The sequence below is a fragment of the Thermobia domestica genome, chromosome 13 (assembly GCF_964235325.1).
Source record: "Thermobia domestica chromosome 13, izTheDome1.hap1.1, whole genome shotgun sequence".
Lineage (NCBI taxonomy): Eukaryota > Metazoa > Arthropoda > Insecta > Zygentoma > Lepismatidae > Thermobia > Thermobia domestica.
Window position 1 is genome coordinate 192992496 of NC_137466.1, and position 16976 is coordinate 193009471.

Here is a 16976-nt window from a genome sequence, read left to right on the forward strand (position 1 = left end):
ATGGACATTACTCAAATACTTATGGCTCTCCACGTCAAATCACCCAGGCCATGTCACCCACCAATTCAGATTTTAATGAAACTTCGTGTACTTGTTAACACTACTAAGGTATGAAGACCTGTAAAAATGTTCTTCCGAAATCGTAATAGTTTGTGAGAAATACGAGACCAAATTTTCAGAATTTCAGGCATCCCGGTCGTGCTCGAGGCCATCTAATATTTCGTAGAGTTTAATACATAAATTCATATCTTTGTATCTAAGCAATGTATCACTTGGAAATTTCTACCCGAGGTTTATGTAAGTATGTAGAGCTAATTAAAAAACACCATCAAGATTGCTGTACATTAAGGGTGAAAAGTGCACCCTTGCACTTCAAAATAGTTTTTTGTGTAAATTTCTAATTTTACATAATGCGCATTATCACTGTGAGGCGGACCAATTACTTTGCCTTTTTTTTTTTTAATTGAACCTTAAGGAATTAGTGGTTTTTTGAATGCTGCGGTTCGTAATTCTCGTTTAACCCTTCAAGGCCAACGCGCCAGCTATTCGTATCATTTGTAAAGTGTAATTGCCATTGATGCAAGCAAGGTATTGGCACATTATTGCCCGATTCACTCACATAGGTCTCAAGTAATCACCAAGTTTACGTGTTGTTTGTGTTGAAATGTGAGTCGAAGTGAATTTAATGTTAAAAATTGAATTAATTTTCCAAATCTACGATCCATTATCTTTCAAATAAAAAGAAATGTAGGTTATATAGCAGTCAAGGGGAAGCCAGTGCCAGATAAAAGTCCTGCCAACCAAACTTAACCTAACCGTACAAGCTTTTAGTCATAATGCAAAGTTTTGTATGACTTGAGGAGTATACATTTATTTAATATATTTGTTGATATATGTATCTATAGTGTCAAAGATCTTACGTTCGTAGTTGTTAAATATACAGGGTGTCCCCACGAGAGGCATTTACTGAAATCAGATGTATCTGTGGTATCTATTATGTATAAGTTAAATGGGTCAGAGCCAAAGTGGACTGAAATAATTCTTATCTTTATTCACTTTTCTTACTGGTATGCAAATTAAGTCTTTGTATTTCTTTAACTTGGACTAATGAAAGTCGTAGTGAACTAACTTCGACTTAATTAGTTCTTCTGTACTCTGCAGTATTTTGAAATTGTCCTGATATAATTCTGTATAATGGTTTCACTTATGCAACTATTTATCTTTTTGTCCTTCTCAAATGACTCTTGACAGTTAGACTATTATATTGAAAGTATGTAAAGATCAGCATAACGTATCAGGAGTCCTTCGTGAGTGAGTCGGCAGACGTGTATCGCATTTGTGGCCAATTAGTCCCGGTTTCGAATTCAAATGGAGGACAATTTGTTTTGGATGTAAGTCGAGAAACGGTTTGGACTCCGCTTTAAGCTTATGTGACCCCTTCCAGCGTAACCCCGTTGTTGCATAATAACACCAAGGTGAAACAAACTTATTTCTGAACATATCTAATATAAATACATAGAGCAAATTATTTAAACCAAAAAACTTGGTTTAAACAAAAAACCGGGTTTTTTGGTTTTGTCAGTAAAAACCATGGTTTTTGCCAACCCTGGCTGTAAGTGAGGAAAATCTGTTACCTGTTGGTGAAATGGAGAATAGAGAAGAAGCAAAGTTAGCATTTAGCAACTGGAAGGAAAAGGATTTGCTTAGTTTCAAGAAAAATATAAAAGTTTCACTACGTGACAGTATGTTGTAATGTCTTGTAGGTAGAGTCAATAATGGTCCGGGTGTTTTCCCGTTCACCAATTTTATTACCAAATACAAATAACTCTAAATTTACAAAGAATAATAGTGCCTTTCCTAATGATCGACCAAGATGAAAGAGAAAGGTGTTTTGCACGGTGCCCATTCAGCTCGTTGCAGCTTCCAGAACATATGCGGAGATTTTAGGTGAATACTTGTAGGAAACCTCCTCAGCCCAATGCAGCTTCGCGAGGTTTAGGTGTGGTTAGGATTCCGTAGTCCAAAGTGACTTCAGGTTTAGGTATAGGTGAACTCCTTACTCCAAGTCGACCTCGGGAGCTGGTGTGGATTATTTGATCAGCGGTCAGCTGATAATTTGTCCCTCTTCGAGTTCCGCTTTTATAGATGATCTCGTGGTGGTTCGTTCCTCCTCGGGCTTCATCGTTTTGGTTTCATGTCTTCCTGGTTGTAGTTTCTCGTCTGTTTGTGATGTTTGTAAATAGTGGCACGTGTTGTGGTGACTTGTGCTTGCGCTGAAGGTGGGGACCCTTACAATATAAACACATACTGAAAACCATTTAAATTTCCCAACAACTTAAATACTTGTCTTCATCCGGAAAATGTGAAGTCATCAGAGTATCATGTATATTACAAATCTGGCAAAAGTTTTTCCTTTGAACATTGACTTGGATTTACAGAGTGATGAGTGGCGGTTACTTCAGCTTAAGGATTTCTCAGAAAGTCTTTGCAGTTGCTGAATAGATGATTTCTGGAGCAGTTTTTTCATTAAGTTTCCTACAGTGGCAATGGTGGTAAAAGTTTGTTTGTCTCTAAGTCATGGCAGTGCTGACGTGGAACGCCGATTTTCAATTCACGTCGTCTTCGAGAAAAAAAAAAAAATATATATATATATATATATAGGGTGTCCGAGAAGTCCTTCCCTGATTACAGAAATTGATAACTCAGGCTAGAAATAAGATAGAAATATGAAACTGGTGTTGAATTGTTTACAAACTATAAAAGTTTTTGTCTGTGTTAGGTTTGTTCTGTTTTACCAAGTCTCAATTGGGGTTTGGACGTCCGTGCCTATCGCGATAGGACATTTCCTGGGCGATGGATTGGTCGTGATGGACCAACAGCTTGGCCTCCACGCTCTCCTGACATAACCCCATTAGACTTCTTTTTATGGGGTTATGTCAAGGATGAGGTCTACCGAACACGTGTACCAGATCTTGAAACCCTGCAGCAACGAATAACCACAGTCATTGCATCGATCCCTCCAGTGATGTTGGCTAATGTGTGGATGGAAATTGAATATCGCCTAGATGTACTACGTGCTACCAAGGGTGCTCATGTGGAAGTGTACTGATGTGACCAAAACTTTTATAGTTTGTAAACAATTCAACACCAGTTTCATATTTCTATCTTATTTCTAGCCTGAGTTATCAATTTCTGTAATCAGGGAAGGACTTCTCGGACACCCTGTATATATATATATATATATATATATATATATATATATAAGACTTAATTTATGCCCAAGTTTGACATCAGGGTTTAAAGTTACTTTTTGATGAAATTTTGGTCAATTTTTCATGTGCTCTTGGTGACTTTTCAACTATTTAGAAGAGGCCAGACCATTATGAGCCCTATGAGAAGGTGAAAAAGCTAACACACATGTGAATTCCGACGCGATTATATCTTTAACAGGCTGTTTCCTCCGAAGATGCTAGCAACAGCCCTCGAGCGAAGTATCAAGAAATTTAAATAGAAAATAAGGCGTTTTCGTTACATAACTTTTGTAAACAACAGCAGTTAAGCTTGCCCTCGACCGTGCGTTTGACCTTTCGCTATCTCATATGCTTATCGTTATGTCAGCAAGCGTTATTACAAGAATGCGGAAGGTGTTTAAAGTATGTGTATGAAGTAAAACGCATCCTCTTATAAACCATTCTACTGATATGGAATGCCATTAACTACAGAAACGGGGCTGTGTCGTTGTTGTGTCCTGGGTACCGAAATATATCGGCATTCGGGGAAACGAGTGTTCCATCACAGTAGCTAAGAACTCTGCATTGACAGGGGTTGCACTGGAGCACTATCGCATACTCAGCTCATAGTACTGTTTCTTCTATCGGATGCACTGTCAGTGGCAAGCAGATTGGAACCAGGCGGAAAGAAAATAAGCACCATTGTGTTATATACTTTGGACAGTTGGCAGACGTCATTTCATATTAATTGCTTAAATTAAGTAATTCTACACGCTTAAGTATCAGATACTTTCATTTCACATATTCCTATTTAGTGTGTGGCGGCATCTGTTCGTGTTGGGAAGGATGTATTCTTGCAAAATTCATTCATTTTCTCGTAGAATATCCAAATATTCAGAACTTAATGAACAATTAGGATTGACTAATAATGTTAGTTAAGTTTTGAGGAATAATATTGTTTTTAGTTGCCTTGTCTCATTTTTATATGTGACATTAAAATAATTAACGATCTCTGAGGCTTTTCATATACATTTTCTGTTTTATTAATATTACTATTCTATTATTTATATTTTTCGTTTAAATTTTTTGTATTTTCTATTTATTCTGGCATTGTTTTGATGACCTCTTTTGAATGTTTTAGATCTTTTGCTTCATTCTATCGTTTTATCGAGCATATTCGAATTACATTTTTAATAATCTTATTTTTGATCGTAATCGATTTTATTTTCTGAAGCTTTTGTCGGCAGTCGGTCTTATCGTTACGAGGACAAATTGCCTCGATGCTGTTGTCTCCAATAAACTATGAAGCAATCAACTACAGAAGTAATATTTGCTTGACAAACACGTCAATACTTACCATTTCATTATTTACAAGATGTAGTAGCTTCTCTTCATATGTGAATAGGATTAAGAGAAGTTCATACAAACGGAATATGAGTAAAGTATGATTAGCTACAATCTTGTTTAAGAAAAATATCGTGACAAAAAAAAAAAAAAAAACTATTTGGCATAACAGCCCAAATTTCTGGGCCTGAGCCGCTTCAGCGCCATCTGCTAGCGAGTGGCTGAACTTGTCCAGCCTAGCGACGGAACACATGGTTAGAGCGTTGCGACACCCTGTTCCTAACAGGCGCATCAGGAGCTTTCTAGACCTAGTAGTCGTCACGTCTTTTATTCACGTGACTCCCCCGTTTGCCTCACGACGGTGGGTGGACGCCGAAAATTGGGGAAGCACCGGCCGGGAATCGAACCCGGGACTACGCGGACATGAATCCAATGCTCTAACCACTAGACTACAGGGTACCCCATTCTGACCATCAGCCAATCTTTAAATATTTCTCTAGCGGTATTGAACGTACGTGGCGTGATTGGAAAGTTTTAAGACAGGTGGCGTTACTTCTCAAGCGGAGTAGATATAATTGCCCATTAGCGTGGAAGCGGTGGCTTGGCTTGGTGTGACCTTGATACCTGCTGCAAGAATCACTGCGATATCTTTGTTCAGTACAGCGTGTGTGTATATCGTGGCGGATTATCAATTGCGCAAAATAGACATTTAAAAAAAATGGAAAAACGCGTTTGTGTTAAATTTTATTTTAAAACTGGGAACTCTGCTTCGGATACTTATGAACTCTTAAAAACAGCATTTGGAGATAAATGTCTGAGCCAGTCAAACATATTTATCTGGTTTAATAGATTAAAAGATGGCCGCAACTCAATGGAAAATTATCCAAGGTCCGGCCGGCCTTCCACGTCAGAAATCAAGGAAAACATTGTGGAAGTTCGCGATTTAGCGCGCTCGGATCGTACAATTAGGGAGATGGCTGACGAACTGAATTCAATTTTTACGCGGTTCAGTCAATTTTAACTGACAAATCAATCACTTTTAGATTACTTCATGCATCGAGTATTCACGAATTCATTCCGAAATTATCAGACGAGCAGAAACAACTCCGACTTGAAGTGCCCCAAGACCTGCTTAATCGGGCCGGAAAGAACTAGACTTGTTAAGAAGGGTAATAACAGATGATAAAACATGAGTTTATGGGTATGACCCAGTTGACCCAATGTTCTCAGTGGAAGAGGTCAGATTCACCGACCGATGAAAACGCGACAAAGTCGGTAGAATGTGAAGACAGTGTTTTTCTTTTTTTTCGATTTTACGGGTATAATGTATCATGAATTTGCTCCTAGCGATAAGACAGTCAACCAGGAATATTTGAAAAGTGTCCTTCAGCATTTGCGCGAAAATTTGCGGAGAAAAAGACCTTCCCTCTTGAAAGACAAGAATTGGGTCCACAACAACACATCGGTGCATTGTGCATTATCGATCCAGGAATTTCTGGTCAAATTTAACAGTCCTGTGCTTCCGTCACCCCATATTCCCCTGATTTGGTCCCTGCCGATTTCTGCCTGTTTCCTAAATTTAAATTGTCGCTGGAAGAGAAGAGATTTGACTCAAGTGAAAATATCCAGGCAAATGCGGAGAGAGTTCTTCTTACCCTTACGAAAGATAATTTTCAGAAGTGTTTCCAGAAATGGAAACACCATCGGATCGGTGTGTTCAGGCAGCAGGGGACTACTTTGAAGGAGATCCATCGCAATAGCCTGTAAGTATTGCCATCTTTAAATTTCAAGCTCAGTCTTAAAACTTTCCAATCACATCTCGTATGTGAAATTTCCTTGCTCAATTGTAATTTTTATTCGATGCCAAAACATGAATAATTTCTACGTAGTAAGAATATTGCTTTTTAAAGGGAATGTGTGTCAGACTGTTCTTTGAAGTTTATATGGTAGTGCACTTCAGTTTCGAAGCTGCATTGTGGCTACGTATTTAACGTACGCGCCTTTGACGCGGAAGATCCAGGTTCGATTCCTGGTGAGAGCTCAACGTGGTTTGAATCCCACGTTAGGCTTCAGGTCCATATGTGATAAGTGCTGAACTAAACGTTAAACTCCAGTTCAGACCTCAAACCAACCAGTCAAATTCAGTCTTGGTACATTAGGAAGAAAAATATATTCTGCTGAATTCGTCCCAGATAGACACTTATGTGTGTGGTACGTGGAAGATTACGTGCTAGGATGAGATTTAGAGCTGAGTTGGTGGAAATTGAATAGCCAGACTAATGTCTTGGGGTAAAACAGCAGTTCGTGTAGTAGTCAGTTTGGCGGAAATCGTAGTGGTTGGTACAATTTCGACAGCTGTCACTGACTTGAATAATGGAAATACTTCGATATGAAAAAAAAAATAAATAAATAAGTAAATAAACCATCATGCTATTTTCCCTATGTAAAATGATATTGCGCATCATTAGCTATTCTGCAGATAAGATATTCTTCCATTCAGAGGATTGGTTGGTTGATTGATTTAGGGTTTAGCATCCCTTTGGACACCGAGGTTATATGAGAGATCAGGGTGTCTATCGGTCACAAAAGTAATGGAAAAGTCACGAAATCAGAAAACGTTCATGAAAGTCAAGAAAAAGTCACGAAATTTTGCTTTTGGTCACGATTTTTTAAAATCTGTACAAATATAAGTACAGACTGGAAACTTTTGCTGTATAAATACGTCAAAATTCACCACTAAAAATGTTGATGGTCGGCTTTAAACGTTACCAAATTACAAGCAAAGCACGCTTCTATCACATGCATGAAAATTCAGCCTAATTCGCACCCAAATTCACTCTTGAGAATGTTACAAAATTTTGTGGTTTGGTAAAGAAAAAGTCACGAAACTTCATTTTGGAATTTTAGTAGACACCCTGGAGATGGACCTACAGTTCAAGGTGAAATACGAACTATCGTAATACGTTGAAATTTCAAGGCTCTCTCCCCAGGGATCCGTAGTATGTGGTATGAATAAGGGAAGATAACGAAAGTAGAAGTGCTAAATAATAAGAATCATAATGATTGTACTTAAGGAAAAAATAAAAATCTTGTAACAATACAAACATGTGCGATCACCACGCTTTACACAACGGAAGAAGTGTAAGAAAACCATAATAACTAGGATAAGTATCAAATCTTAGAAAGAGAAGGATTAGGAATTAAATTTGTGGGCTTTTGGCATCTATGGTCATGTTAGTCCGTCATATATGAGGAACGACGTCCCATGGCGATAACGCTGTTCGTGTAAAGTGAAGGAAGGAAGCGGCCTGAAACCTGTATGTTAGATACCATCCCGGCATTTGTCTGGTGTGAATAAGGAAATCCTCACTCAGGATGGCGGCCTGAAAAGGCTTTTTCCATTTTTTTTTCGACCAAGTGTCCCCACCGGGAATCGAACCCGGTTTGCAACTAGACTTTAGACAAAGAATGCGTGCGTGTACAATTATAATGGGGATTTTAATTGTGTATGGAAGGCTCGCTCGACGCATATCGTAAAACGTTTATTGCAGTCGTCTTGACCTTTATGAGCACATCCCCGGTAGCATGGCGTGCGTTGTACACAGCTAACGTTGACGGACGCTATTGATTTTAACTTAGTATATAATCGCTTTTACATGTCCTTAATAGGTAAAATTCTAGGGGCATGATGTTTAGGCATTACAGTGGCCGCGCTATTGTTCTACTTCTGCAAATCTAGTGGTACAACCACTGTCGGATCTGTATATCATAGTGCGGAGGCGCATATTCATGCCGATAGTACATTTGGAACGCACTTTCTGGATCCAGAAGTGATTGAAACTCGGTCACCATTCAGTATGTGTGTAGTGAACACTTGACCCACGTTGCATGTATCACATATTCCGCACACATCATAAGTTTAGGTAGCACCCATATATTTAAACGCATCAGTCCAGTGTGGGTTCCCATGTGACCGTTGTCTACTAGTCTATTTGTTCACCCCATTGAAGGAAGAAGTGCCTCGTCACTGAACAACTCCTTATGTGGAAATTGTGTATTAACATGAGATTGTTCCAGACTTCATTGACAGAACTCGAATCTTTTGAAGGGTCATGCTCGGTTAGGTGGTGCTATAATTAAAACTTGAACGGATGCCACTGGTCGCAGTATTATCCGTAGCTTGACCTTTGACTCGCGGAACCGCTGACCTGGCTACAGTGCAAATAATGTGGGTCAAGTTCTTGACAAATACTGTCACAGTTGATGTTATTCTGTTCGTACCAGTTCTCGGATATCCACTGTGTGGTTTGTTGTGTACAGAACCTGTTTTCCTGAATTTTATCAGAATTTTACTGTTCTGCGTTGATAGGGCGAACTTCTGGATCAGTGCAATGAACTAGGCCACAGTCACTCGGGCACTGCGCCCACCACTCATTAACACAATATCATTGCGGCACTGAAGGATTAGTGGCAATCTGGTTCACTTGGAACGAAGACATCAACATTCTGATCTCCTACATTAAAATGGGAATGAATCTTACACAATAAAGTTCAGTGAGAATCGATATATGATTCGTAAATTTGGTGATCTTCTAGCCTCAAATGACATATCACATGATCACTTTAGCATTTTGAAAAATTTGAGTTGAATTCAAGGTAGTAAACTTCAAGATGGCGGCCATTATGATCATATACCGTTTTAGGCAGAGCTCCACTCTCAATAACAATAGCTCAGATTTCATTCCATCCCTTGGAGTTCTTTTTTTTTCAGTGTACAAGGGTGTATCAAGTCTTTTAATTCCATAAATATGATTCTGTAGATAATTCCTTTTAACTAGAATATTGTAAATAGTTTTTATTTGCTCTCACTTTCGTTTCTTAACAGGGTTTGCCCAAGTGGGCCCAGCCTGTAAAAACCCGGTGGGTTTTCCGGGTTTGACACACATGAAAAAAAAACACTAAAAGCCACCTGGGTTTTTGAGTTTTTTGTTAGTATATTATTGGTATAACTAAGATGATCACATTAAAAATGATTGTTATCACATTTTGGACTTTACTTGGGCGAATTACATACTTTCACGTTAAAGTATACAACAACATTCAACCTTTATAAAGTTCTGAATGCAATATATATATATATATAAACTTACCGTAGCTTTCAATAATTATAGAACAAATTAATGTATGGATTATGCTTATAACTATTTGAAGTAAAATATGTAATTTTATATTTATAAATACTTACCGTGAATAGTATGCTCGCCGACTCGGCGATGCCGAGGGACGTTATCCCTCATACGTTTGACGGGTTTAATGCCATAGGTGCCGGTATTACCAGTAAATATGCAGAGCATTAGTATTATTTTTTTATTACCTTTGATGGTAACACAAGTATAGTTCAGTAAAATTTGGTTTTCTAACAACAGTTTAGTTCAGTTATTTGTTGCTACTCTTCAAATAAGCATTCTGTAGAATCAACACCAGCAATAGCGTAAAAATTTTTGTCACATCTAAGAAGCTTAATGCTCGGAGTTCCGAAGACTCCGTAACGCTTACTATTTCAAGTACTGAATTCAAACTTCCGTACTAGTAGAAGTTTCGATGTACAGTAAAGAAAGCTGCATTAAAAAAAAAAAAAAAAAAAAAGTTATGAAAGAAGTGCTCAGAAAATTCCCGCAATTGAACGCACAAAGCATCGGAAGTGAACTTCAACAATAAAACTATTTATTTTATGTTGAAAGATATTTAATTTTATTTAAGACATTTTGAAACACTTACTTTATAAAATATGAATTATATCTTTGTTAATTGTTTGTTTTAGTTTTCTGGAGATAACCGTCTTGCAACAAGTGCTCGGGAAATTCCCGTAATTTGAACGCACAAAGTATCGGAAGTGAACTTCAACAATAAAACCATTTATTTTATAAAACACATCTTTGTTTTAAATTAATGTACAGATGGTGATCAGAAAAATGGAAACACCTGTAGTTGGCAACACGTCAGATGTATGGGTTGGCAGTGGTGTCGTGGCGCCCGCAGCGCCGGACCGCTGTTGGTGGTGTGTTAGGTCGGTCTCCATACTACGTCAGGCGCAGTGGAACAGCAGTGTCCAGTGGCTGCAGCAGACGGAGGTAGTGTAAAATGGGAGACCTCTCAGATTTTCAAAGAGGGCAAATTGTTGGTGCGCTATTATGTGGAGTGAGTGTGACGGCAGTGGCTACTGTGTTAGGTGTGTCGCCTGGGACAGTGTCGAAGGTGATGACGGCCTACACAACACACGGGAAAACCACATCGGGGAAGCGGAACAGTGGGCGGAAGAAAATCAGGAGTGACAGGTCACGCCGGGTATTAAAGCGCATTGTTACGCAGAACCGTCGTGCCACTGCGGAGCAAGTGACGGAGGAACTCAATCAGCACTTCCCCCACCCTGTTTCGACAATCACAGTCCGCCGCGAATTACATGACATGAACTTACGGGGTCGTGTTGCACGGGCCAAACCGCTCATCAGGGACCATAACGCTTTCGCACGCCGCAAATGGTGCCGCGACCATGAAACTTGGACCGTTGAGGACTGAAAACGTGTGATATGGTCGGATGAGTCATCCTTCACCCTATTCCCAACCACGGGCCGTGTTTATGTGTGGAGAACGCCCAAAGAAGCTTATGATCTGCAGTGTCCCCGCCCAACTGTGAAACATGGCGGCGGCTCGGTAATGCTGTGGGCCGCCATATCATGGTTTTCATTGGGCCCTGTGGTCACACTTAGCGGACGAATCACTGCCAACGATTATGTCTTAATTTTAGGAGACCACTTGCATCATATGGTCCGGATGTGGTCCGGATGCGGTTCCCGTACAAAGACGCCATCTTCCAAGATGATAATGCACCCATTCACACTGCTGGCGTTGTTGCAGCGTGGTTTGAGGAACATCGGGATGAAGTTCAACACCTCCCCTGGCCCGCCCAATCCCCAAATCTCAACATAATTGAACATCTGTGGTCCGTCTTGGAAACATGACTCCGGCGTCGATTTCCACCTCCATCCTCTCTCACAGAACTGTCCGATGCCCTGCACGAGGAATGGTGTAAAATTCCACTTGCTACCATTCACGACCTCTATGCCTCCATCCCACGTCGCATCAAGGCTGTTCTGAAGGCGAAAGGTGGCCCGACACCATATTAATCTGGTAAGTTGCAATTTAGTTTTGGTGTTTCCATTTTTCTGGTCACCATCTGTATTTGTGTTCATATTTGGCAAACGTAATTGAGGCTCCTGGGATGATTCGATCTATATTTGTTCGTTCATCTGCCTGTACCATACATACTACAGGGTACCATTTTTCGGTCTTTTAAGTTGAAATATTCGGGATAAGCACGAGACACTCTAAATTTCCTATATAGGTTTTGGCGGCATACCAACGTAAAATTTCAAAATGGCGGCCATTTTAAAAAAAATAGCGAGTATCCACGCTACAAAGCGCAATTTTCAGTCTTTTAAGTTGAAATTTTAAATTTAAGTTGAAATCTGTATGCAATGATTATTTTTATATATCTGTATCTATATGTGTATCTCATTCGGACGTTGTATATTGCTTGTAAAGCTCAATGACAATAAAATATTCTATTCTATTCTATTCTATTAGCTGTGTATGTTTCAGCGGCGATCCAACGTAAAATTTCAAAATGGCGGCCATTTTTCAAAATAGATGTTATCCACGCTACACGGTGCAATTTTCGGACTTTTAAGTTGAAATTTTGAAGGTAAAAGCACGAGACATTCTAAATTTGCTGTATAGATTTTCTCTGCGATCCAAAGTAAAATTTCAAAATGGTGGCTTTTTTTTTTTTTTTTTTTTTTTTTTCAAAACAGTAGTGAGTAGAATATTGTTGCAAGTTGTGACAATGATAATCTTGAAACATAAATCACATTTTAACACTTTTACCTCAAGGACATTGAAATATTTCGAAAAAAAAAAAAAAACGAAAAAACATATGGGCCCAGATAGGTTGTGCTTTTTTTAAAAAAAAAACGTTTTTTTTTTTTCAAACCCTGTTTCTTTAACCAATTTCAGATAGGCTGCTCAAAGCAAACTTACGGAAGAGAACAATGTGCGAGAACAAGAAATGTTATATTTTTAATCCAGAAAACTAAAACTCCAGTTCCCCATGTGTCGCATATATTGAAATCAATGCTTGCATGTGTGGATGTTCTAACCGAAAGAAAGTACTGGCCCAGTTGCTAGACGGCTGAAGTATCACAGGAATAGATGACCAGTTCTTTTCCTTCAGTTTGTGAATCTGTGAAAAACAAAATTAGGTAGCTAGAATAAAGTGGCTGGTGGAGAATTAGGATTGGGAATACCATGTATGCGAAAATCAAATAAAGAATATTTACTTATAAACGAGTGTTAATGTTCGCAGTATAAGGCACTCTGATATTATGAAAATGTCGAATCTGTAATTCAGAAGCATTAAAATTGGAATTCATATAGAATTAAGTAAAACTATATTTGTCAGTAAGTAAATTAGTTCTAAATGTGTTCCTTGAGCTCAGCCTCAATTAATTTCAAGACTGCCATTGTGGATGAGCGGATGAGTCTGAGTGAAGGCTACTTGACGTACACATGTATATGTTGCAGGAGATCCGGGTTCAATGCCCGCTAGCAATATATATTTATATATATATAATATTATTCCTAATAAGACACAAAATCTCAAAAATGAATGAAGAGATTGCATTTATAGTATTTAACAGTGTTTGAAGGTAATGTTGATATCTAGATGGTAATTCTTAGTAATCGAAAAATAGTTGTTATTTGTCCTTAATGACTTTTTTTTTTTCTTTTTAAAAATAACTTTTTATTATCGTCTTGAGCAATAAGCAATAGTTTCTAAAATAAAGTTTGACCTAAAAGTTGTGTTCAGTTCCACGTTTTGTTTCTTCTTTAGATCAATTCTTGGAGTGGAAGCATAGAAATAGGTGTGACAGCATGTGATCCTAATACATTAGAATTTCCTTCAAGTGCAACAGATCTCCGAGAAGGATCATGGGTAAGTAATACCTATTAGTGCATACAATAAAAAAAAAAAAAAAAAAGTTAACATTCGATGTTGGGGAATCACACATTTTTTTTTTCTTTTTTTGGTGTAAATTTTTCATTTTTGTGCGGTTTCTTTATGTTTAAGCACTTAAGGGAATCTTTTCCGTTACTCCACATTATTTCTGCGTGGTGTTTAATTATGTTGTAAAATTACAAACTTTTTTTTACTGATGATTTCGATATCTAATTTTCTCAATCTACCGGGTGGACGTTGAGGAAAGAGAAGAAGCGGTTATTTCATCGAAATTAAAGAATAGAAGGAAGTTTGTCTGTTTAATACACATATATTTAAAAAAAATATGAACCCTAATTAAACATATGACTGTCATAATTTTTGGTTCACGTACTCCTTGGTTATCAGATCAGATTTATACCTGAAACTACTATTGAAGTCCCTAATTAGCTTTTTTGTAACGTTGTGCCGTTCTTTGTTTGCATTTACAACTTAGTACAGTGATTTGTAGGTAACAGTTAGATTATTCATATTTATGCTGGCATGTGTGGATGTATCAGGAAATGTGTACTGTTTTTTTTATGATTGTGGGTGTGTTTTGAGGAAGCTTCATAATGCTGTATATGGGTAACATTTAGTAACAGAAAATGTATGTATGCAGGTTACATGTGTGGAGATTAGAAAGATGCCTGATGGTAATAGATCAATGTTAGAGCTGATATTTGGTAAATAATTTGTATCTTTAAAATAAACTGGGGATGCAGGAACTTGAGGGAAATAGTGGAAAGACCCAATGGGGTTGTTGCCATTAGAAGTGATGAGACTTCTTTGGATGTCAGATTTGTGTACTTTCAGTGATTACATTGTTGTGTTTTGAGTGTTGCGAGGGAGAGGCGAGAAATTGTGATTTGATACTTACCCAAATTATTTATTGTATAGAAAGTACAACTTGATATTCCTCAATAAAGCCTAGTGCACTGTAGTAGATAAACTAGACTGTTTAGTAATTTACAGTACCTGTGTAAGATACATTTAGTTAATAATTTACAAATAAAATATATAACTACTTTGTTTCAGATAATGTCGGGTAACTCTATTCTAAAAGATGGGCGTTCAATTAATGATGTCTACGGAACCGATTTAGACAAATTAGTGGAAGGCGACAGAGTGGGTGTCATGAGAACGCCGAAGGTAAGAAGTGTTTTATTCTGTTATTACTCCTGGGGTTTGTCATACTTACAATCAGTTTCTTTTTTTATCGATCCCGTTTACTTTTGAATTTCTGTGATCACCTTCAAAGACAGGATACCCTCGCTAATCGATTTAGACAGCAATAACCATCAAGCGGGGTAAAGCAGGGTTCCCACTTTGTAGAAAATCAAGGAATGTCAGGGAAATGAAAACATTTCAGGGAAATCATGCATTTTGTGTAAAATGTTATGGAAAGTCAGGGAACGTAAATGTGCAAGTTTAACATTACTTTTTTTCAATCTAACATTGTTTCTCTCTGTCAGTTGTACAGATTGATATGTGACGAGAACCACAATGATACAGCATTTACATGATGACAGTGATGCAGTGTTGCTATTTCGTACTGAGGGAGTGAGGTACTGTGTGTGATGTGTGTGTATGTGTGTTTATTTTGTGTATGAGACAGAGAGGGGGATAATTGATCATGTAAAAGCAGAAATCGAAGTATGACTTCTCATCTTCGTAGACATCGGTTTTAAGACAGAAAAACTACTGAAAGAACTAAAAGCATCAGATAGAGAAAAACTAGCTCGCAGGCGTGAATGTTGAAACGTTTTGCTGGGCACAGTCAAGAAGTTTGTGGAAGGGGTCCCTCTGAACTACGAACTGGTACGTGTTCTGTCAGCTTCGGACCGCAGGCTACAAAAGAACAATCCAGAACTCTCTCAGACTAGGATGGAACGCATCCTACAAACTTTGCATGAGCATAACAGAATATCTGATGCTGTAGCTGAGAAAGCAAAGTGTCAATTTATGTCTTTCTGTACTGATATTCAGGGGTCTCATAACTTCAGAAAATACAAACAGAAGCTGGGCAGCATCAGATTAGATGACTTCTTTGCGAAGATAATGTCGAAGAAACCAGAATGTTTTGATTTATGGAATGCTGTGAAAATGTTTAATTTCATCCCACGGCAATGTCTCAGTGGAGGGCAGGTTCTTAATCAATAAGACTCTTATTGTAGAAAATCAAATCGAAGATTATCTGGTGGCACAGAGGTGCAGGATGCAATTATCTACTATGGAGGTGTAGAATCTGTTCCTGTTGATCGAAGAATGCTTCTCTCAGCTCGTTCAGTTCAAAGACTCTATGATGAATACCTTAAAGAGAAACGAATGAAAAGTGCAGAGGAAAGTAAGTAAAATCAAAGATGAAAAAAGGAAAGTAACAAGGAAGTTTTTTCAAGTGACACTCCGATTTGCTTGAAACTCCTGGAGTGAATGAAGGAATCAAAAGTAGGACATATATTTTTTTTAATCGGCCAACGTGAGGGATGAAGGTGGTAAACACCCCCTAAAGTGCGAATATATGGCAATATGACATATTTTCTCAAGGCCATAACTAGCAACGCAACAATGGGAATTTGCTTGAAACTCTTTGAGTGAATAAAGGAATCAAAAGTAGGACATACGTGTTTTTTATATCGGCCAACATGGGGTTGAAGGGGTTAAACACTTCCCTAAACTGCGAACATACGCAACACTACACCTGTTAAGAAGACCATAACTAGCTACGCCGTTAGAGAGACACATTGGCTAATGTTTGAAAACAGCTATAAGTTTGGTCACGTTACTTGAAACAATTTCTAGCGCCCGATTAAATTCTCACATCCACGTTTTTGAGGCCGTAAATGAAGCGAGGTTATGCTCCTGACTTGCCTGGAGAGCCGCCTCTGCATATTACGTCATACAGCGGTAAATGTGCATCGAAGGCGGTTTAAAAGTTCTGAAGCACGCAGGAGTTTCATGCGTTGCTAGTTATGGCCTTGCTAAAATGTGTCATATTGCCCTATGTTCGCACTTTAGGGGAGTGTTTGCCCCCTTCGTCCCCCATGTTGGCTGATATATATATATATATAAAAAAATCATGTATGTACTACTTTTGATTCCTTTATACACTCCGGGAGTTTCAAGCAAATCGGAGTGTGACACTTGAAAAACGTTGCTTGTAAGTGCTGAAGTTAAGAAATTGGAAGCAAAGAAGAAACAAATGAAATTATGCTGCAAACAAGAACAAGACTCTCTCGTAGAACAAATTCAAGAATTGAAAGCAAAAAAAGATTCTATTTAAAAAATGTAAATGCGAGAATTGACAT

General features: G+C 38.2%; 1 protein-coding gene across 3 annotated transcripts in view; it reads left to right on the forward strand.

Moving 5' to 3' along the window:
- Neurl4 (neuralized E3 ubiquitin protein ligase 4) overlaps positions 1-16976 on the forward strand; it is an 86994-nt gene that overhangs the window by 1054 nt on the left and 68964 nt on the right. For all 3 annotated transcript variants that reach the window (XM_081737172.1, XM_081737170.1, XM_081737171.1), the window contains exons 2-3: positions 13525-13626; positions 14707-14820. In XM_081737172.1, coding sequence (XP_081593298.1) covers positions 13525-13626; positions 14707-14820 — 216 coding nt within the window. The remainder of the gene's footprint in view (positions 1-13524; positions 13627-14706; positions 14821-16976) is intronic.